Source organism: Cynocephalus volans, chromosome 10, assembly GCF_027409185.1.
Source record: "Cynocephalus volans isolate mCynVol1 chromosome 10, mCynVol1.pri, whole genome shotgun sequence".
Lineage (NCBI taxonomy): Eukaryota > Metazoa > Chordata > Mammalia > Dermoptera > Cynocephalidae > Cynocephalus > Cynocephalus volans.
Genome location: NC_084469.1, coordinates 45,038,912 through 45,060,322, shown reverse-complemented (window position 1 = coordinate 45,060,322; position 21,411 = coordinate 45,038,912). Strand labels below are relative to the sequence as shown.

General features: G+C 50.9%; 1 protein-coding gene across 2 annotated transcripts in view; it reads right to left on the bottom strand.

Annotated features, from left to right (window-relative positions):
* Positions 1-21,205, bottom strand: part of SLC47A1 (solute carrier family 47 member 1) — a 28,252-nt gene extending 7,047 nt beyond the window's left edge. The window contains exons 1-14 of one of the 2 annotated variants that reach the window (XM_063110904.1): positions 21,050-21,205; positions 16,430-16,531; positions 14,863-14,931; positions 13,782-13,930; positions 12,917-12,959; positions 11,874-11,918; positions 7,909-8,006; positions 7,559-7,656; positions 7,341-7,454; positions 7,187-7,254; positions 4,167-4,275; positions 3,976-4,051; positions 907-976; positions 517-649 (exon numbers count right to left, since the gene is read on the bottom strand). In XM_063110904.1, coding sequence (XP_062966974.1) covers positions 517-649; positions 907-976; positions 3,976-4,051; positions 4,167-4,275; positions 7,187-7,254; positions 7,341-7,454; positions 7,559-7,656; positions 7,909-8,006; positions 11,874-11,918; positions 12,917-12,959; positions 13,782-13,930; positions 14,863-14,931; positions 16,430-16,531; positions 21,050-21,151 — 1,276 coding nt within the window. In that variant the 5' untranslated portion in view covers positions 21,152-21,205. Of the gene's footprint in view, positions 1-516; positions 650-906; positions 977-3,975; positions 4,052-4,166; positions 4,276-7,186; positions 7,455-7,558; positions 7,657-7,908; positions 8,007-11,873; positions 11,919-12,916; positions 12,960-13,781; positions 13,931-14,862; positions 14,932-16,429; positions 16,532-21,049 lie in introns of both variants that reach the window. The other variant, XM_063110903.1, reaches the window with a different exon arrangement.
* Positions 21,206-21,411: the final 206 nt, after the last annotated feature.

The window sequence follows — 21,411 nt, the reverse complement described above, 5'->3', positions numbered from 1 at the left end:
GGAGGTGGGGCGTGTTGCCCTCCCTGAGGCCACATGAGGGCGTTGCGCTAGGGTGGATCTGCTGCCAGGAGCCCCAGCCACGCCTTCCCTGCCTTGCCCCAAACACTCCAGAATGCCAGGTGCAGGATGGGGTGCGGGATGGCGTCAGCCCTGCAGACTCACACTTAAGGTCTCCCTGCACTAGAGCTGTCACTAAAAGAACAGGTCCACAAAAGGGATGTTTCCGAATGCTTCTTCGGTGGTCCCTGCTGTCACCTCCTTTGAAGAAGTGATGACTCAGTGCTGGGACATGAATAGAAGGGGCATCTTGTCGTGCTCAAGCGTGTCACTGTGGAAGATCGCCCATAGGGCATAGCGAGCAGCGTGACCACAGGGCCTGGGGCCCCTGGCCAGAGCTGTAGACAACGTCCTCTCCTCTCCCTGCTCCCTCTGACAAGGCACAGAATGAATGTGGGAAAGCTCAAGTTCCAAAGTCTCCACGTGCTTGTCCTGGGCCCTGGGAAGGTTAAGGCTTACCAATCACTCCAAGCTTGGTAGCAAACATCAGCGCGATCCCGATGGGGAGACCGACCACATAATACCCAATGGCATTAACGATGGCTCCAACCTTCTGATTCCCAGTTCCCCTCAGAATGCCACTGCTCGTGCACTGCGGGCAGACAACATTCTGGTCAGTGAGAACTACGCTAGTGCTTCCAAAAGACTCCCATCCCCTGAGCACGTACCATTCATAGGCCTCTGACCTAAAAACCCATGACCATGTAATAGTACTCTTTTAAACTGAATACGATTTCAATATTCAGTATTACCACCTACCCTCGCCCCTCTTCTCAGTAGAAATTTACCATCGCCAGAAGAAATACATCATAAAAGTGCGTAAGGGAATAAATAGTGCATAATACTTACAGCAAGACTTTCGAAGAGGTGGGATACAGCATAGATGGGAATCACCTGAGCCACCAGAGTGATGATGTCTCTGTTAGGAAATAAGAGCACATGGTCACTAGCAAGAGGCAAACGTGTGGCTCCGAGGTGATGGGGCCCTGCTTCTGCCGCAGCTCAGCGAGGCTCGGCCCTCACAGGTGACCGATGCACACGGGCATCGCAGCCTGCTCAGGGACACTTCTGCTCCTGCGTGGCCTGTAGAGGAAGCCAACTGCACACTGTATCTCACAACTTTTTTTTTTAAACATACAGATTTAACTTTATTTCCTCATTTTAATTCAAAGCTTGATTTTATAAAACACAAAAAACATTTTTAGGAGTTCTTTATCGCAGGAAATTAAACAGTAGAAATATCCATATCTGCATAGGTTCAAGTTATATAAATTAAAATCAAATAATTGAGGGGCCGGCCCGTGGCTCACTTGGGAGAGCGTGGTGCTGACAACACCAAGTCAAGGGTTAAGACCCCCTTACCGTTCATCTTTTAGGAAAAAAAAAAAATCAAATAATTGGAAATGTATTCAATACGGAACTATACAATAAAATAAATGGCAAAAGAACCCGGTAGAGCAGTATTTCATTACTTACAGATTATTATTAGTTACTTTCAGGACCTAAACAAAGATTTTGAATATTCAGATTTCTTTTGCTGTATTTTATGTTTCAGTATCTCCCTACCTACACTCTGAGTCAAGTTACTTAATCAAAATGTCTGATTTAGGAAAGCATTTAGCTTTATAGCCCAAGTTTTTCCATCTACAGTGACCTCCTTCAAGGAAAGTGACAGTACAATGCTGATGAAATCTGCTGGTTCCTTTTGAAAAATGTGCAGTAAATTCATTATGTCAACCTATGGTAAGTCAAACAGTTACCAAAAAAAATGGAACAATTACACACAGTTCAGTAAAGTATAATGTTGGTTTTCTTCATCTAAATATTAACCAGTGAAATAAAACTTATCAACTAAGTTGACTTGGTTTCAGGAAAACCGTCTTTGAGAACTACGATCCATTATCTTCCTCACTGACAGGGATTTGCAGGTGCCACGCTGTTCGCTTGGTGACTGTCGTAGCAAATGCATGAAGACAGACTCGCTCAGAATGGGCTGTGAGCTGTGGTTCCGACTCTGCTCATTTTCCAGGTGCACCCAATGCTTTGTCTGGGTAAATTAGCAGATCAGGTGAACAGGAAACTTCCAACACAGCAGAAGCGTCGCCATCGCTGTCTGCCACTGAACAGTTTCTTCCTAGACAGCTTTCTGAGGCTTTCCCTGGTGCAGTGTCATATTTTGCAGTCTTGTCACAGTATCAAATTGACGTCTTTCCAGGTCCTCACCACTTTTAATATTTGAGATGATTGCCACCAGGTTCTGAACCAAATACCTGGATGACCAATCTTTAATTGTTCCACCACATCATTAGGTATTTTGTGAGCTTGTGATCAGTCATAACGAGCAAGGTGAGTCCATATTTTTGCACTAAAGTTTCACGCTGATGTAAAATGCTGTTGATGCCAAATGAGAAGAACTGGGCCACGACTCTGGCACTCCCGCGCAGGTGACAACCTGCTATTGGGACAGCTGCAGCGCCACGGCCAGGCCCACGACTGCCACGGCTCCCATGGCAGCTCCCGTGGCAGCTCCCTCCTAAACGTGTCCTCTCACAATTTTTAGAAAAACTGTGAGCATAGTCCATTTGATCAACGTAGGCAAATCAAATTATCTGGTAACTGCCCACCCCCCAAAATAAAGTCTGGATCATGTTTTCATCCGTCCTTTAACATGATTGCATAGGCCAACTCTCAATGTCTCTCGGTTTGTCTGAGTTAAGCTCAACATAAAAGGAGCTAAGGTTCTCTCAACAGCACCACGGTCGGCAAGCTGTGGGGGCCATAAGCTCATTCTGTGGGGTTATCCCTGGTTCTGAGAAACAGGCCCTACCCCCTAAAGCTGGAGACTTGGATTTTAATGACCACATGTCAAGGAAGACGAGAAAAATGCTGCCACCAACCTGGAGAGGTGAAAAATTCATCATACTGTTGAGTGAGTCTAGTCATTAATAAACCTAGAACATTGTCTGGCAATTAATATTTGTTGAATGAATGAACCAATAGGAAATCCGGCACTGAATAAGACGATCGCTTCTTCCCCCTGCCGCCAAAAGGACGGAGATATTGTTCTTTTCATAATATTTTATTGTGTTTTTGAAGAGGTAACATACGGAAGTGGTTAGAAGAAATCACACAGTGTGATGAGAACAGCATAGTGAGGAAAGTGTTGTGGCCGCTCTGTTCTCAGTCCAGCCCATCCCATCGCAACCCCTTCCAGGTAACAATGCTCAGTAATTTCTGTACCTGTCTAGTGCTTATGAAAATACAAGCAAATTCAAATGTATATTCTTAATTTCCCCTGCTATATTCTATCATTTTATACAAGCATTCTCTCTATTCTACACCTTGCCTTTTTCACCTAATACATGCAGCTACAGTCAAGTGTCACTCAGCAACGGGGATCCCTTCTAAAAAATGCCTCGTTAGGCGATGTTGTCATTGTGTGAACGTCACAGAGTGCACCTGCACACACCTGGGCTCTATGGTATAGTCGTTGTAATCTCATGGGGCTACTGTCGTATACACAGTCCCTTGTTGAGGCAAACATCATTATGTGGTACATGACTGTACTACAAACCAGGCAGTTTGGCAGATACAGAGATGCCAAGACAATTCTTGTCATGGAGAACACAGTAATTAACTGAAAATATAATCGATGGTACCAAAAAGGGTTTTTTAAAATACAAGTGTTCTCAGCACCAGAGGCATAATATCGTCACCAGCGCCCATCCAACTGGCCGTCTAGATTATAAATCAGTTCCTGCTTCCAACCGGTTCTCCCCAGGTAACATCAGTGGAGTTTCTGATCTTGCACGTGGCTCAGACCCCCTCCCCAAGGGCCCCTCTGCCCATGATAGTGTCTACCCAACTTCACCATCCTTCATCACCGACTTTGCATGCCAAGGAAATCCCCACACTCACCGGTCCGTAGTGAAAATGTACGCCACAAAGTCCTTACAGCTCAACAGCAGGACACAGATGGCCACGGCAAAGAGCTCTGGAGGTAAAACGCAGAAGGAACAACAAGTGACCGAGGGTCCGCAGGAAGCACGAGGACCAGGGTCCCATGAGGGAGACCGCACTGCAGGCCTGGGACAGCCGGGTCTAAGCACCTGTGACCAGCAGGGCCACCACGGAGGACTTCCTTGCCTGCTCGATGTTCCCCGCACCCAGCGCGTTTCCCACGCGGACACCCGCAGCCACGCTGAAGCCCGTGGGGACCTGAACAGAAAGGAAACCTACGGTCACAAAACCGAGAGGCAGCTCCTCCCTCACACCCCCTGGCGAACCTGGTCCTAAAGGTTACGAAAAGACTAACTTGCATCGTCCCCTTTGTCTGGCGGGGGGCCCCCGGGGGAGGATGCCCATCGCAGGCTGCGCTTCCCTGCAGAAGTCCCAGGTCTGCAGCAGGACGACCCCCGACAATCGCGTCCCTCCTCTGGGTGTGAGGGATGGACTGCCAGGAGCCCACGCTAGTCTGTCATGAAAGACCACCAAGGGATCAAGTTTGGAAGACAGGAGTGGTACCAAAGGAATTACGGGCAGCAGCACCCCATTGCGGTTAGGAGTGGAGATTCTGCAGCCAGACAGCCTGGGTTCAAATCCCAGCACAGCCACTCAGCTGTGTGACCTGAGCAACTTACTTGCCTGTCTAGCCCTCCGTTGTTCTGAACCTAGAAAAGGGGGATAGTAATAGAATCTACCTCCTGGGGTCACTGTGGGTTTAATGAGTCCACACATACTAACTGCTTAGAATAGTGCCCCACATGCAGTGATTGCTCAATAAAGACCTGTCATTACTATGCTCTATACATTTACCACTTGAGAAATTAATATTAATAAATAAAAAAGATCCATCACTCACCTAAAACATGAATGTTGCATTACAATCAGGATGGCTAAGGACAGGGTTAAAGAAAATCTGGTACAGAGGAACGTAGAAGAAATAAAGGATACAGTCCCTTCCTGAAGCTCACCAGTATGGACGAACATGGATATCTCCCAACAAATTAGTCCTTCAGTACAAATTATTTCTCCATAGTCACAGGACAGAGAGCAACCAAAGTTACTACCACCATTGAGAGGACAAATCAAACTCATGTGCTCCTGATATGATGTCCTGAGAAGCACGCAGCTGCACTTCTGTGGCTTTTCTGCCGAAAATGTATCTTTTTATGAGGAAATACCAACTACAATGGCCTGAGAGAAATTCTATGTAGAGAGGCCTATAGTCTATGAGGGATATTACTAGAACAATTGATGGTATTTGAATACGGTCTGTGTAGACAGACAGACAGAGCAGGTGGGGCAAATGTAAACAACTGGTGATTGTGAGGAAAGGGTATTTATGCTTCTTTTGATTAGGAAGAAATGCAAATATAAATTCTTACAGCCAGTTGGAAAGCCCATGCAAACATGCAAAAGGCTTAAAATTGTACCTAAGTTTCACTTTTAGGATTTTTTTTGGTCCTTTCCTTCACAGTTACTTTTGTTGACATTAATTTGTACATATTTGTGGGGTGCGGTGTGTTGTTTCGATACATGCATATACTGCACATAGATTTGTACCCACTAATCCAATGCTTTCCCTGCCCCCACCCTGCCCCCTAGGCCTGCGGTAACCATTATTCTACTCTCCACTTCTACAAGAACTATTTTTTTTAGATTCCACCTATGAGTGAGATCATGTCTTTCTGTGCCTGGCTGACTTCACTGAACTTGACGGTTTCCAGTTCCACCCATGTCACTGCAAATGAGAGGATATCATTGCTTTTTATAGCTGAATAGCATTCCACTGTGTATGTATACACAGGGTTTTTTTTTTAATGCATTCATCTGTTGATGGGCACTTAGGTTGATTCCATCTCTTGACTATTTGTGGATAGTGCAGCAATGAAACTTGTAGGAATTTATCTTAAAGAAATTATCAAACAAGTATACAGAAATATTTGTCCTAGGATGCTCACTGAGGTGTTGTTAATAATAGTGAAACGTTGGAAATAAGCTAAAGATTCAATAACAGGAGATAGGTTTAAAATTATACTACATACAATGGAATACTACGAACCATTAAGCATTTTGATTTAGATACAGTTACTGAATTTGCCAAAATATAAAATGTATAAAATATAAGTGTTGAAATGAAAAATACAAGTTAAAAAACTCTGCCAAGGATAGGAAAAAACAAATAAAACAATATTGGTCCTCAAGAGAATGATTTCTAAAGAAAACAGGAAATGTGTAGTTCGTGTACTTTTTAAATATAACCAACATCAAGGGGGAAAATCTAAGCACTAATACGACACGTGGTGCAAAAGCACATCTCTGGCTTTAGTCTCTTTCCACATCACAAACTCCCTTTTCTGTCTTTAATTTTACATTTCTAAAGTGGCACATGCTAGAGAAGACAGCCCTGCAGAATTTCCAGTTGATGTTTTTTCATTAAAACAAAGTCAAAGGAAAGCCTCTAAGGACTGGGTTTCTTCTCTAGCTGATCAGAATTTCCTTCCTTTTCAAGGCTGAATAATATTCCACGGTGTGCATACACCAACATCTTGTTTATCCATTCACCCCTGATGGACACGTGGCTTGCTTCCACCTTTGGGCTATTGTGAATAAGGCTTCTATGAACGCTGTGCAAATATCTATTCAAGACCCTGCTTTCAGTTCTTTTGGGTGTCTACCCGAGAGAGCTCCCAGAGTGTCTGAGGGGCTTCAGGAGCAGGAGGAGCTGGGCAAGGTGAGATCTAAGCAGCTTGGTATCTACTGCAGGTGCTCAGCTCATGCCTCCACTATGCCACCCACCTGGCCCCTGAAGGAATGCATGTGGTGACAACTGAGAAGGATTCCAAATGTGTGGAAATAAAGTCAAATATTTCAGATTTGAACTGTGAGGAGATGGAGAACTAGCAGATCATTTGGCGTTTCTGCCCAACCCCACTTCAGTTCACAGGGAAGAGCCAACCATATAAAAGGGACTCTCCCAGACCCCGGAATGAGACTTTACTTCTGTCAGTCATTTCACAAATCAGTACTTAATGTTACAAATGCCTGTGCTCATCTGTGAGACTCTCGGAACATCAAGCAAGAGAAACATCTAGCATCTCCGCACAACCAGCTCTCAGACACCCACCATGTACGCAATGAGGGCGAGTTCGTACAGGACGGACTGGGCTCCCAGCTCCACCATGCCGAGGGTACCTGGGGAAGAGAGACAGAGCACGCCTTGCTTTCAGACAGGGCCCCACGTTCCCACCAGCCGTGTTGCTGTCCGTCCTCATACAGACCGCTCAGGAAGCTTCCAATCTCGTAGGCCCACCACTCGATGCACAGCATGAGCATGCCAGGGATGGCCAGGTGCAGGAAGGAGGCCCAGTCCTGCAGGCACTCGAGGGACCACCCTGCAGGCAGAACACACACGTTTCCAGGGTACCCGGCCATCGGGCTGGAGCTCAACCCCAGATAAAACCCATGTCCAAGCTGGAAGACAAAAGGCAGTCTTTACCTCCCCAGGTAGCTTGATGCAGCTTTCTTGCAAGGATGTAGAGGAAGAGGAGGATAGCCAGGGTGAACTGGGAGATGGTATTTGCCAGTGCAGAACCCCTGGAAAGGATGGGCCTGGTGAGGGGAGGTGCCCAGCCATCCTCTCCACACTTCGCTCAGCACAAAGGGCCGCAGTCCATGCCTTGCTGTGCCATTTCCAGCAGGCCCCCCCATCCCCCACGGTGTTTTCCAGAGTGGTGCAAGGAGACCATCCCGGACGCAACAACCAACTACGGGGCCCTCTCCTCTCCCTGCTGGGGAAGCCACATGCAAGACGTCCCTTCTCCCTGTGCCAGAGCAGGCTGGACTCACATCACCCCAAGGTGCAGTTGATAGAGAAACAGATAGTTGGCGAGGGCATTGACAATGTTGGCAGCGACTCCAGTTATGACCTGGGGCAGGACGATTCCCTGGAACAAGGAGACACCACATGCCATACCTGAGATCCACCTTTTCTGCCATTTTCTGCTCTACCTGGACTGCCGGGCACAGCAGGGGATGTGACCGGGGGCCACATCCTCACTGCTCCCCCCGCCCCCCCTTCTCCCTTTGAGGCATCAAGAGTGAAGTTCTTTTTTTTTTTTTTTTTTTTTTTTTTTGTCTTTTTTGTGACCAGCGCTCACACCGGCCATTGCTATATAGGATCCGAACCCGCGGCGGGAGCGTCGCCGCGCTCCCAGCGCCGCACTCTCCCTAGTGCGCCACGGGCTCGGCCCAAGAGTGAAGTTCTGACCACAGAGGGACCTGCAGAAACCGGAAAGCAGCAGAGAGGGTGGGAGAGGAACGGCTGTCTGCAGAGGTGCAAGCACTGGCGGGGGTTAAAAGGCTCCAACAAGTCATTTTCGATGGTGGCAGAAAATACAATATCTTCTCAACCAAAATTACAATTCAAAAATTGACCTAAGAAGATCTTGCAAAACTTGAGTGTCTTTCTGGAGTGTGGAACAGATTCCATCATCTCTGACTTTCCTAAGTACAGGGGTAGGAGAAACATCCCAGCTGTTGGGAATCACAAGCTAAGACTTAGGGCATGAAGGTGTTGTGGGGGAGATGGCACAGAGGGATCCAAGACCGGCGTCAGCGTTGCAGTTTTGCAGCTCTTTGTTCGGGGTCACAGCACCTTTTTGCTTGCAAGCAAGGAGAGCACTGGGCAGTGAAGACTCCTAGATCAGGGTCTCCCCAAACAAAGGAAACAGGCGTCTCACATAGCCAAAATTCCCGCCCTAACTTCCTGGACAAGTTCCCATTTAGGTCCTCTTATGTAAATGAGGGATGTAGTCCTACTAATTCGTACTGGCTGATTATGTGACACAGTCCATTGGTCAGCTCTGGAGCCTAATTTGCATCCAGACCTCACGGTGGTGTGAGACTGTTGCTGTCTCCTATTAGCACATGGATACAGGCACGTGCAGGAAGCAGGGAAGGCAAGTTGCAAGAGCCACAGTTTGCTATTAAGACAGATAAGCATAAAATTTCTAAAATGGTTTCTCAAGCAGTAAAAAAAAAAAGGGAAAGGTTTAACAACTAGAGAATTCCCTGAAACAAAAGTAAATCACGTCAGGCAAAGGAAGGAGACACCTGTCCTACCACACATCAGGATAGGATAGCAGATGCTGAAAAAGTCAGCCGCAAAGGGAAGAGGAAACACTATTTCTCCCAAGGTCATGCTGACCCTGAAAAGTGTCCCTACACCCCTTTTGTTGAATGACTACTGCCTTCTTACTCACTGAGAAACTTTGCTCTGAAAGTCACACACTGCAAGAAATTTTGCTGTTTGAAATCATATCAGTAGAAAGTAAATATCCCACTCTTGCCCAGAGGATTAAAGTCACTTTAACACAAAAAAGCAGCCTGTGTTTCCAGCCCAGGTGCAGAGCCTCACAAGTTCCTGGTTGTGGCATTCGACATCCACGTACCTTCTACATCCACCTTGGCTTTGCAGTTTCCAAGAGGAGAGGACGTGGGTCCACACTGCAGGCCAGATCTGCTGCTGACCACTCCTCCTGCCTGCCCTGCTTGGAGACCACAAAGCCATGGCTTCAGCTCAGTCTCGCTTCAACCCCACACTTCTCCAGAGTCCTGTGATAACCCCTCCTCCTCTGTCTGGTGGGACATGCCACGGCTCCCCTGGTCTCTCAGTGCAATGGGTCGATAAACCCGCTGCAAACCCAATCCGACTACAGGTTTGTCTCTGGTGGTGTTGGACTGATGGGGCCAGGGCAAGAGTCTTGGCCAGCGACTTAACATGGGCCACTTGTTTGCAGGAGACCCTGGCTCGCTTTTGGAGGGGAGTTCATGATCAGTGGTTGTACAAGCAGCAGCGTGGTGTTGGGCTGACCCAGAGAAGGCTGGCAGCAGGGAGACTAGTTAGGATCCCACTGAAATGACCCAGAGGACAAAGGACAAGAAGTGAATTCGGGCAGTGGCACAGAGGACGGAGAGAGGAGCAGTAGGAGCCTGCAGGACCAGGTGACTGACTGCATGTGGCAGTGGAGAAAAGGTGGAGTCACAGACTGGGCAGAGCCTGCCCAAGACAGGTTCCTGGGAGAGAAGGTGGCTCATGGAGCTGGAGTGCAGGCTGGCGGGACCACAGCCATGGGACCACACGAGGCCAGGTTTGCGACACACCTGGGACTCATGCAGGCAGCTGAAGCACGTTTGGAGGTTAGAGAGAAGTATGGGCATCACAACGAGAGAGAGAAACTGAGGCCAGGCAAGGAGACAGCCTCCCTCACAGTAAGGCTGGATGAACCCCACAGTCACTTCCTGTCCCAAGGTCCTCGCTGTCCCACCTGAGAACCCATCCCCCAGGCTTCACCTGCTTCTCTCCCCCCACCCCCTTTCCAAGGGGATTAACTTTCTCCAAAACTCTAGCTGCTTCTGTCTTGCTCCACACTCAGCTAATGGTCAGGCTGTCCTCCCAGGGAAGGGCCCCCAAGGTGGGACCTTGGGATTAAAGAGCAACCTCTTGCTGTCCTGTGGTCCCTGCAGCCCCTCCCCCCATGTCATTCTACAAAACCCGCCACCATCGCACCGCCCGCCGCCCACAGGGCTGCCCTTTCTTCACCACAGACCCCAGCAGCTTTGCTTTGGACCATGTCCATAACTCTCACCTCCTCCCCTGCCCATTGGTGTGTTTCTCACAAACTGAAGTCCCCAGCAGATAATACGAAGGCCATCTTCCACTGCGTCCCCACCACTGCGGTGGCCTGACCAGGCTCCTGCTGCCCCTGCCATGCGGGATGCCCCCTCCCTCCCCATCTTGGAAACCCTACATGTCCTCTGTAACCCAGTGCCAACCTCCAGCCCCTTGACTCGTGGCTCCCGCTTCTAGGCCTTTCCCTGTGCCTCAGGGTGTTGGGGAGAGGGCTTTGCTGTCCTTTCCAGATCAAATGAGAACCCGACGTTAAGAACCCCACAGCGGCTGGGAGGTGGCCCTGCCCCGCACAGGATCACAGACCGAAGGCAGACGGCCCGGAGCCCAGAAATGCCAGCCTCCTTCCCTCTACTCTACAGCTATTTCAAGTATATAATTCTAACCCTAATAAAGATTCAAGATACTCTTGTTAATAGGGTACTATCTAAATTTCAAGAGCATTAAACAGGTGGGACATGTCCTCCCTTCCTTTTCCCCTCCCTGTCCCACATGCCTGGAAAGCCTGCCTGTGTGACCGTGACCCACTGCCAGGTGTCCCTCTATACCTGGACTCACATGGAAGGAAGTGCACAGTCCCACATAGCCCGCATCGTGCATCCACGCCTACCCGTCAGGGCAACCGCCCTGGGGGCCTCTGACTGTGTCCGTCACCGCAGTGAAGAGTCTGGCTGACGTGAGGTGCCTCGCCATGCCAGCAAGCGCTCGCGTCCCCACCGAGGGAAGCGGCCCCGCAGACACAGCTGAGCAGGGCGGCCGGCTCCCTGGCGCCCTCCCCGGGGAGCCAAGGCGCGCACCCTGGCTCCAGGGAGCTGTGCTACACACACAGCCAAAGAACACAGCGGCTTGAATCCCGCCCTGCCAGTGACAATATTTCCAAGTGGGAACTGGATAGGAATGTTCCAGAGCCAAAACTAATGTATTCTCTCCTTGATATCACTTAACAAACTCCCGAACGTCAAAGTCTTGTGTACACAACACCAAAAAACAGCTTCCCGTGGCTGCCGGGGGGGAAGCTCCCTCCACCCTGGTCTCCCTGAGCCCTGAGAATTCTCAGGGGCCCAATTCCAGAAAGGCACGAACTCCCATTAGCCTCCCCAAAGAAAAGGCCAGTCCGCATTACCTGGTTGAGCAGGTATTTAACTTGTAACGTATACAGAAAGGTTGCCTACAAGAGAACAAGAGACAAGGGTTAACGTCTCGGCCTGGCCGCACGGCAGCAGCTGGTAGCCACGGCTGGTCTGTGCCATGACCATGGCCTGGCTGCCCTCTGCTGCCAAGTGCCGCACCGAGGCTGCCATCTGAGGACGGGGCGGGGCCGGGGTGTTCATGGCCGAGGTGTTTCACACATCTCCTTTACGGATAAGCGTGATCCAAACAACTCATCTGGCAAAAGGAAGTGCAGTTTCCTTGGGTGCACGGCCAGGACTCTGCTGGGGACGCTGAGATGTGAAGGAAGCCTCTGGACAAGCTCTAAGCAGGTGCCTCCATGTAGACTAGGCTATGGTCCTGTTGGGGGACCTAATCCAATAGGACCCAGTGCCCTTATAAGATTAGAGACAGCAGGACTGTGATCACACACAGGGACGCCCATGTGAAGAGGCAGCACAGGGAGGCTCAGAGGAGACCAGCCCTGAGGACAGTTTGACCTTGGACTTCCAGCTTCCAGAGCTGTGAGAAAATAAATGTCTGTGGTTTAAGCCCCCAGCCTGTGGTATCGTGTTGTGGCAGCCCCAGCAGACTAGTTCAGCGACACTCTCCAGCTGAATAACACCTGGCTTCGACTGTTCACTGACCACACGCTCCTGTGTCAAACATTAACACACACTTAGCGTTCTGTGAGACCACCTCCAGCAAAGGACAAAGTCTAAGGTCCAAAGTGATGCCCTCAGGGGTTCTGAGATGGTTAAGACTTTAGCCCCCCCCCCACACACACACACATCTGAACTCTCCGCAGAGGATCCTGGAAGTCCCTCCCCTACAGGAATTCAAGACAGTGGCCTCCTGGAGGCAAATGTTTGTTACGTCCTTAAGGAGCATAACTAAGGAGCCAGTGTCACATGGATGGTCAGCTGAGACAGAGCCAATGCACTGGGCTCACAGATACCACAGCTGCCTTTCACCAAAGGACCCGGGAAGGGGACCTCTCAACCCCTGACGACTTACAGGAAGCGCTGGAATGAAGATCGTGACATAGGTCTGAGTGAGCCTAGAGAGTGAGAAAAACACAAGCGGTGATAGCGGCCCATTTCCAGGGAAAGACAGGCAGAATAAAATAATTAAAACTGCCTTTGGCTTTCTTGGCTCTTTCTAAATGAATGGGCCTAAGCTGCTGGAGCAAATAACCCAAATTACCTTTCTTGGTTTTTCCAATCCTTCGTGTTTGTTTTAGGTTAGGACAGGGTTTTCAGCTCAGCACTATGGCTGGATAGTCCTCTGCGGTAGGAGCTGTCCTGTAAGTTTCACAGCTTTCCTGGCTTCTGCCAGCGGCAACCCCCCACGCCCCAACGCTACCAGTTGTGATAACCAGAAATGTCTTCAAGACACTGCCAGATGTCCCCTGGGTTCAGAGCCACTGGTTTAGGGCAAGGACTTTTCAAAGGTCTTAATCAATTAAACCAGCAACTCTCAAATTGCAGCACATTGGAATCATGTAGGGAGCTTTGAAAAAGATCCTGATGCCCAGGCCTCTCCCTGAACCAATTAAAACAGAATCCAGGGTGGCGGGGACCAGAGGCATGGGTGTGATTTTAAAAGCGCCCAGGTTATTTTAATACCAACCAGGGTCAATCTATGAACAAACACCACAAACTACCATCCCACGAGGAAGATGCTTCTCTGGGACTCACTTGGGAGAGGAGGGGTCTAGATCATAGGGGCCAGGTGTGGACACAGGCAGCTGGGAAAAGCTGAACCCATCTTGGTGTACAGCCTTGTGCCTGGCCTTCGTAATTCCCAGCTGCTGAACTGGATGGGACAATCTTTCTGCCAGGATGGATGCGCAGTCCCACCACGACATGCCCTGTCTCACCTGGACACGGCCGGGTCCTGCCTGAAGAGGAGCAGTAGGTGCTGGGTGTTGAGGAAGAGCGCCCAGCAGGGGAAGCAGCAGAGCAGCAGGACCAGCATGCTCCGCTGCAAGATGACGCCCACGTGCTTCAGGTTCTGGCTCCCGTAGGTCTGGGTGCACACAGCCCGGACAAGCCCGTTAGCACAGGCATGGCACCCCTGCTGCCCCCCAACATCTCCCAATCATGCTTCATAAAGAAACAGGTGCCCCCAGCAGCCGTGCTATAATCTCTAGGTAGGAGGGCACCGAAGGTCTGGGAGATGAGTGGTTCTGGAACTCGGATGCCCTGTAGAAACACCTGGGAACACTTCAGACACTCTGTGTGGGCCACTAAAGAGATCCTGGATTTAACTGGTCCAGGGCAGGACCCAGATATCAATCATTCTTAAGGGCTCCCCATGTGATTCTAACATGCTGTCAGGGTTGTATGACTTGGAAACTAGTTAAAATGTGAATTCTTGGGCCCCACTCCAGACCTCCTAAAGCAGACACTGTGGGAGTGGGTCTGTGGGGTGCTGCACCAGCTCCTACTGTCTTACAAAAGCCAAATGATGCACTTCTCTTCCAGTGCCCTGTTCAGGGACATCTCTGTGGCAACTTGAAATCAGCCATAGAGGTAGTAGTTACACTACTGGAATTGGCAAACGCTACAAGTCAGAACCTTTCCCTCCTCCCCCTGTCATGCTTGTTAAACGTTTACGGGCATGCACCTGGGTGGGGCCCAGCACCCTGTGTTTGAACAAGCCTGCCAGGAAGAAGCCCAGGACTATCCCCAAATCAGGCATGTGGTGAGCGGTGGTGTAAATGCAGTGTACGGCACATGCAGATAAACACTAGTTCACAGGCTGAAAGGAACCCAGCCACGTTTCAAAGAAAGCAGGCAAGGAGAGCTGGATCGACGGCCGACTCAGCAGTGCAGGTGCTTGCTGGGTGAACGTCCGCGTCTGTGCACAGGGCTCTCCCGCTTGCCAATGAGGTTCTTCCATCTACACTCAGAGAAGATGTCCCGGGTCACTGTGAGAGTGTGACCAGTTCCACTTACCTGGGAGATGAGGGTGTCGCAAGCAGAAGATAAGCCAAATCCCACTGAAATACCAGTAACATTGATAATCTGGAAAAAACCCCGGGATAAGGCCACACAGAGTTAGAGGAGGAAAGGAAGGCAGTCTCCTGTCTGCCTCAGTCACAGCCCGCGAGCTGCCCCTTCAGCACTGACAAGTCACTTTAACTGCCCCTGCTCAGGATCAGCTGGGCCAGCTTAAAAGACATATCCAAGTTCAGAGAGGGAAGAAAAGTCTAGGCCACGGGTTATCACCCAGACTTTTTCTTAAGCCTTAGTCCTTTCGATCTCCAATTTCAGGGGATCAGGAACATTTCCTAGAGTTACGCGGTGTGGCGCAGTAGCAGAGAGTCCACTTGCTGAAAACCAAGTGTGGCCCGTGTCACAGCCTGCAGGGCACTGGACGTGCAGACGCGTGTAGTCCAGGCTTTTCAGGTGTACTTGCCTTCACAGGGTCACCTGGGGAGATCTGGGAAGCCCAGGGCAGTGACTCCCAAACCAGAGTGGCACTGCAGGGTGTCTGCTGCTCTCGCCCTCTGGACCCTGCCGCCTCCACCTGAGTCTGCCTACAGTGACGTACCCATGGACAGCAGCCCAAACCGGGCCCAGCCCAGAAGCACTGCTTTGATAAGTTCTTGTCCACACCCTGCAATTCCTTGGCCAAAAAAAGAATCTGCCTGAGGCTTGCTGAATGCCTTTCGGTTTTCCTCAAATTTCCAAATACTTAAAAATGAAAAGGATAATTAACCTTGGGGTTGTCCATGTTTCTGTTTCCCCCTGGAGGCAAAATTAAGTCATCCGTATATACTTGGTCCAGGGCAGGAGGAAAGCGGAGGGGAGTTTGGGAGAACAGGGACCCGCACCCTGCTGAGGGCCTCTGGATCCAGTTCTCTAGAGATACCTACCGGCCAAACCAAACAAATCGGAGGGGCCCTTTGGCCTTGCATGGCCGGTTAACCCCTGGCAGAAATCAATGACATATCTCTGGTTTTGGGGGTTCACATCTAGGACACAGAGAGGATTTGGGGCTTCTCCTGATTTTAGGTTTGGACACTAGGACCTAGACTTTCATCTTCCAGTTCCACTTCCAGATCAAGACTCTCAGTAAGACAGAAAATGGACGGGGATGGAGTGTGGGGGAGTCGGTTTCTTCTGATGAAGTCAAACTTCACCTCCCCTTCTACGATTCTCTTCTCCCAAGATGTGGGACCAAGAGCAGGAACCAGAGCTCCATGGATTACAAGCTAGATGATGTGGTAGACAGAACAATGTCCCCCCAACGTGTCCCCATCCTAATTCCCAGAACCCAGGGACCTTTGAGGTTACACGGCAAGGGAGAATTAAGTGTGTGGACAGAATTAAGGTTGCGGCCCTGCCGGCATCTTGATTTTAGCCCCATGAAACCCATTTTGGACTTCTGACCTCCAGCACTGTAAGAGAATACATTTGTGTGGTTTTAAACCACTGGACTGTGGTGATTTGTTACAGCACAGGAGGAAACCACTCCAGACAGCTTTCATAAGCCCATGGTGGAAAGTCCAGTATATACCGCGATGGCGAGTGTGACAGCATCCAGTTCCAGCTTGCCAAGGTGGCCACAGAACACGGAGCTTATGAAACTGATCAGGAACACCATCAGCTGGGCCAGGAACTGGGAAGAGAGGGAAACAGGAGGCGAGGTGAGGTGACCATCTGGTCAAAAGCGACGGAACGCCAGTTTCAGCAAGCCTCTGCTACCTTGCACAGGCAGATGTACAATGTCTGGGGGGCATCTTGAAATATGAAAACGTTTACTTGCAAGCACTGGGTCAGAATCACGTTTTTGAGAACTTTCTAGCCTTTCTGGTCTATTTTTCACTTCAGTTTCTCATACCATAGATCACATTAAATGTCCTCTGAAATTTTCAGAAGCTGCCTTCTAGAATAACCCCCTTCTTCTCCCAGATCCCTAGTGAGGAATGAAGAGAAAACAGCCAATGAACTTGCTCCAGGCTGTAAGAAATTCCAGGGCAGGAGGAGCCAAGGTAGCAATGAGATCATCCGACCCTGGAATCTCAAAGTGAAACATTACTGACTGAGCACCTTTAATTCTTTGGAGCCTCAGCTATAAGGGCATATTCAGCTTCTGGAACATTCAGCCATTCTTTCTCAAAATTCCAGCAACAACTATGAATTGCTCCACAATGCTTTAGCTGCAGGACCGGATAGTTAGCTTATTTCTTGAGGTTAATGTAAAACCACCTCTAGCCTCCCACCTGCCAGACCCAGGCAGTACAGTATCTCTCTTGGAAAAGCCCCTCTCCCCTGGGAAGCTTCTGTGGTCCAAGAGGAGGGTTCATCTGGCCCCGCTCTCTAGCAGGAGTGGACAGGTGCCGAAGGATTTATTGCCTCCAGTGTCTGCCCCAAGGGATCCCTTCCCAAAGCTCATGCCCCTGGAATGGTGAGGCTTGCTGCTAGTCCAGCTGGCAGTGCCGCCTCTCACAGCTTCCAGGGAAGCGGGCACCTCTGTGCAGAGCTCAGGCCAGAGTCTCTCTTTCTTGGGCTCCAATGACATGGTTTCTAGTGCTCACCTCCATAGGCCCACATACAACCCATCTGCCAGTGCTGTACCCACCTTAAAATTGCTACAGCAGGACCCAATAAGGCCCCATGCTGTGACAGTTTGGATGACCACACTCTTTCCTTCCCCAGAATCCGTATCTGGGAGAGACAGTTTTCAACTCCTGTGATGGCCCAGACCTTCAAACATGAAAGGCCTGTTCCCAACCCTGGGGGTGTGTGCATGTGTGTGCGCTTTAGGGGACGTGCCTTTCTTGCATCAACACCCAAACTGTGGCCCAGGTACCTCTCTTACGACCACAGACGCCAGGTGTGAGTGTACTCTCCAACTCCTGTTCCTGTGACTGAACAAAAGGAATATTTATGGAATGTGCTGTGTAAGTGAGCCAAAGAAGGAGAGAAGAAGGGAACGGAAGTCGGGGGAGGGGTGTAAATAAAAAGGTTGACACGGAAAACCCAATTCTGTAGAATCTAAACCTAGAGGCAGTGGACCACCATAGGCTATACCAGGGGACAGTGCCATGATTTAGGAGATGTCCTTACAGAAAGTCTCTGTGGTTTCATTCAGTGGAGCTTGGTGTCTCTTTAAATTGCGAATTCAAATACCTCTGAAGACAATGGGGTCCCTTTTATTTGTAAACTCAGCATCACTTCCAAATCTTTTCAGATCACCATCCTTTAAGCGTTCACACACGTAAACCATTACAAATGGTGCGTCCACAAAAGCCGTCCTGTCCTTTCCCACAGAATATCATGTTTCCACTCCACAGTTCCCAGTCTCCCTGCAAGCCACTTGTAAGCTGTTTTTCATGGCTTCACGTGAAAACATATTCAGTCTCCCCTATCATCAGGCCTTTGGAGTGTTTCCCAGATTTTGCTATTACAAATCGTATTGCTCTGAACATCTTTCTCACTTGGGTGGGGGACAGGGTATTTTCTTAGGGTTAGCGCCTAGTCCAAGGTTGGGAATAGTTAGATATCTCTTATACAAAAGGCCAGGAAGTTGAGCTGAGTTACACCAATCCATGTGAGAGACACCTTCAATGTCAACGCCAGCTAAAACAGTTTCTTTGGGAGGGCTGCTGCAACTTTGCTGGGGTTATGGCAATAACCTGGGCTGACTGTCCGAATCGGGCAGCCAAATGCAGCCAGCCCACCCTGTGCTGTAATCCCAGGAGGACCACACCGCTAAAGTTCAGATTTGCTAGCTTCTTGTCAGATCCTGGCTTCAAAGCGCTTTGCGTGAACTCCTGGCCACAGACTGTCACCTAGGGAGATTGTTTCAAATGCCTGTGCTCTGGCCCAACTCAAGAGACTGACTCAGGAGGCCCATGGGGCCGAGGAATCTGCGTTCCAACATATCGTCCACCTCTACCACACACACCCCCAGTCAAGATGCCACACTTGGAGAATGCTCTAGACTCTTTAAACGATGCCATCTCAAGGCATGTTGCTGTGCCCAAGGAATTAACCCATTTTGGACGAAGGTTGAGACATCTAAGGATGTCTCAATGGCTGCTGTCTGAACAACAGCCTAAACTGGCAGTGACTCGGGTAGAGCCAAACGCACAATAGACTTTGGTGGCTCTGTGCAGAGCATTTTGGGCAACATGAGCTGAAGAGGGGAGGATGCACTTGGAAGTGTACTGGTCCAGGCTCGGGCAGTGAAAGTGGAGATGCAAAGAAGTGGATCCCTGAGAGACTCTGAGGGCACAAAACCCCAGGCCTTGGTGAGGATGAGTTGGAAGAGTCGATGGGGGGTGGGGGGACCTGGACCCCTCCCAGGTTTCCTCGGTCCAGCTGCTGCCATTCGCCCCAGAGGAACAGTCTTCCCTTGGAGGTCTTCCTCACCTTTGGCCGAGATCAATCTCTAGCAACCTTCTGTATGTCGCTGACCACTCCCTGCTAAGCATTTCCCTGCAGCAAAGCTTGATGGGACAGTATCACCCACCATTCAAGGGGCAGGGTTAACAGCAGAGGCCTGGAAGGGAGATGGTGAATGAGGGAGAGAAAATCGCAGAGAGGAGCCAGACCAGGGCTCCCACCCATTTCATGGTGGAGCCTTGGAGAAGAAAGTATTGGACATTGAGCACAAGAAAAGAAGACAGTGGTTTCCTCCTACCCTGTGCCCCTCGGGAAATAGAAAACTCACAGGAGGTGGGAACAGAGATGGGGAAAGGCCCAGAGGGCCCCCACACACCATTCATAAGAGACGACACAGGTGCCAGAGCTCGACAGTCTCATTTTCGCAAAGCAGTCCGAGACACGTGCACAAAGGACTGCAAGAGAAATTCCCAAACTACCTCCAGGTAGTGAGATTTCAGAGTCTGCCCCTTTTGCTGGTCTTGGTTTTCTATTTTTCTACAACGGGTAAGTATTACACCTGTAACAAACGCAATCATGTACATATTTATGCCCACGTGCACACACAAGCAGAAGGGCAGGGGCTGTGCGCCAGCCCAGTGCTCCTCCTCAGAGGCAGTGGAGGCCCTGCACGAAGGGGATCGGGCTAATGGAAGGGACTGGGTCTCAGAAAGCTGCCCTGTTCGTTTTTTGTAGTATTAGAGTAACAACAGCCTTACAAAGCCCATTCTCACAGCAGCTCTGCGAGAGTGTGCGGGCCAAAGCACACATTATTATCCTCATTTCACGGCTGCATTACTGGAGACTGCAGGAGGTAAAGTGACTGCTCAGAGTCACACAGCTCTTCCCCCCACACCGTGGAGAGCAAAGCAGGGAACTGAACCCAGGTCCCAAGGTTGCAACCACCAGTGCTCTGGCGTCTGGAGGGAGCCTCGCAATCGGGTTTCATCTCATGCCTTGTCTCTGGCATTACCCCTGCTGCCCTGCACACCACAGTGGGTGTCACCATACCGCACAAACGACGGCGCAACCACGCCAGGGGTCACGACACCTGCCCACCTTAGCCTGCACAGGTGAGGAATATCTACCCCGTGGCCCCAAACTAACTCACACTAGCTGCTTCCTGTCTGGCGAAGTGGCCCTGCTGTCCTTGGGCTTGAAAACCACCCCAACCGCCAGAAGAACATGCATAGGGTTATACTTTTGTGGTTTTAGGGGTTTTTCAAACCCACATTCATTTAAAGAGACAAGGCATGAAAAGTCCTAACCTAATGATAAAAAAAAAAAAAATCCCACAGTTAAAAACAGCTCAGCCGCAGAAAGAACCACATGAAAAACTCTCTTTTTAACACGATTATCGGCGGGGAGGGGAGCGGGGTACAGGATGCCTCTGGTGTCCTCTGCAGAGGCGACTCCGGGGCTGAGAAACGCTCCTGGAGATCCAGATCCGAGACGACCACCCGTCGCCCCCGCGCGCTTCAGGACTGAGGCATCCGAGCTCCCGAGCTCTGCCGCCGGTTTTCAAAACCCCAAACCCGCTCCCCGGGGCTCCGGAGCTCAGCTCGCTGGACTCAACGCCCAGAAGAGGCGCCGGTGCAGCCGCTTCAGACGCGCGGGTCCCCGCTCCCCGGGGCGCCTAACGCGGGGGGCGGCCGCGCGCCAGCTCGCTCTGTCCCCTACCCCCGTCCGAGTCACCCGCGGCGACCAGGGGCCGGGAGCGGCCTCTGACCGAGGCCCCCTGACTCACCGAGGGACCCGCCAGGACCAGCAGCGCCGGCAGCTCCTCCCGGAGGTCGGACAGCAGCCGGCAGCGCGGCCCGCGGCCCGGGGTGGCGTCCGGAGCCTCCATGTGCCGGGCACTGTGCCGGCGCGCAGCGCGGGGGCCCGCGGCGGGGACCGAGCCCGGCCACCCCCGCGCAGTCCCCGCCCCGGGCCGCCCGCCCCCTGCCCGCCCCCTGCCCGGAGGCGGCGGGGCCCCGGCTGAGCGCGTCGCCGGCCGGTCTGCGACCTCGGGCGCGCCACCGGGGGACTCCGGCGCTTTAGCCACAGCTGGGCCCGGACCCCAGGGCTCGCCCCGGCTCGGCGCCTCCCCGGGGGGCTTCGAGCCGG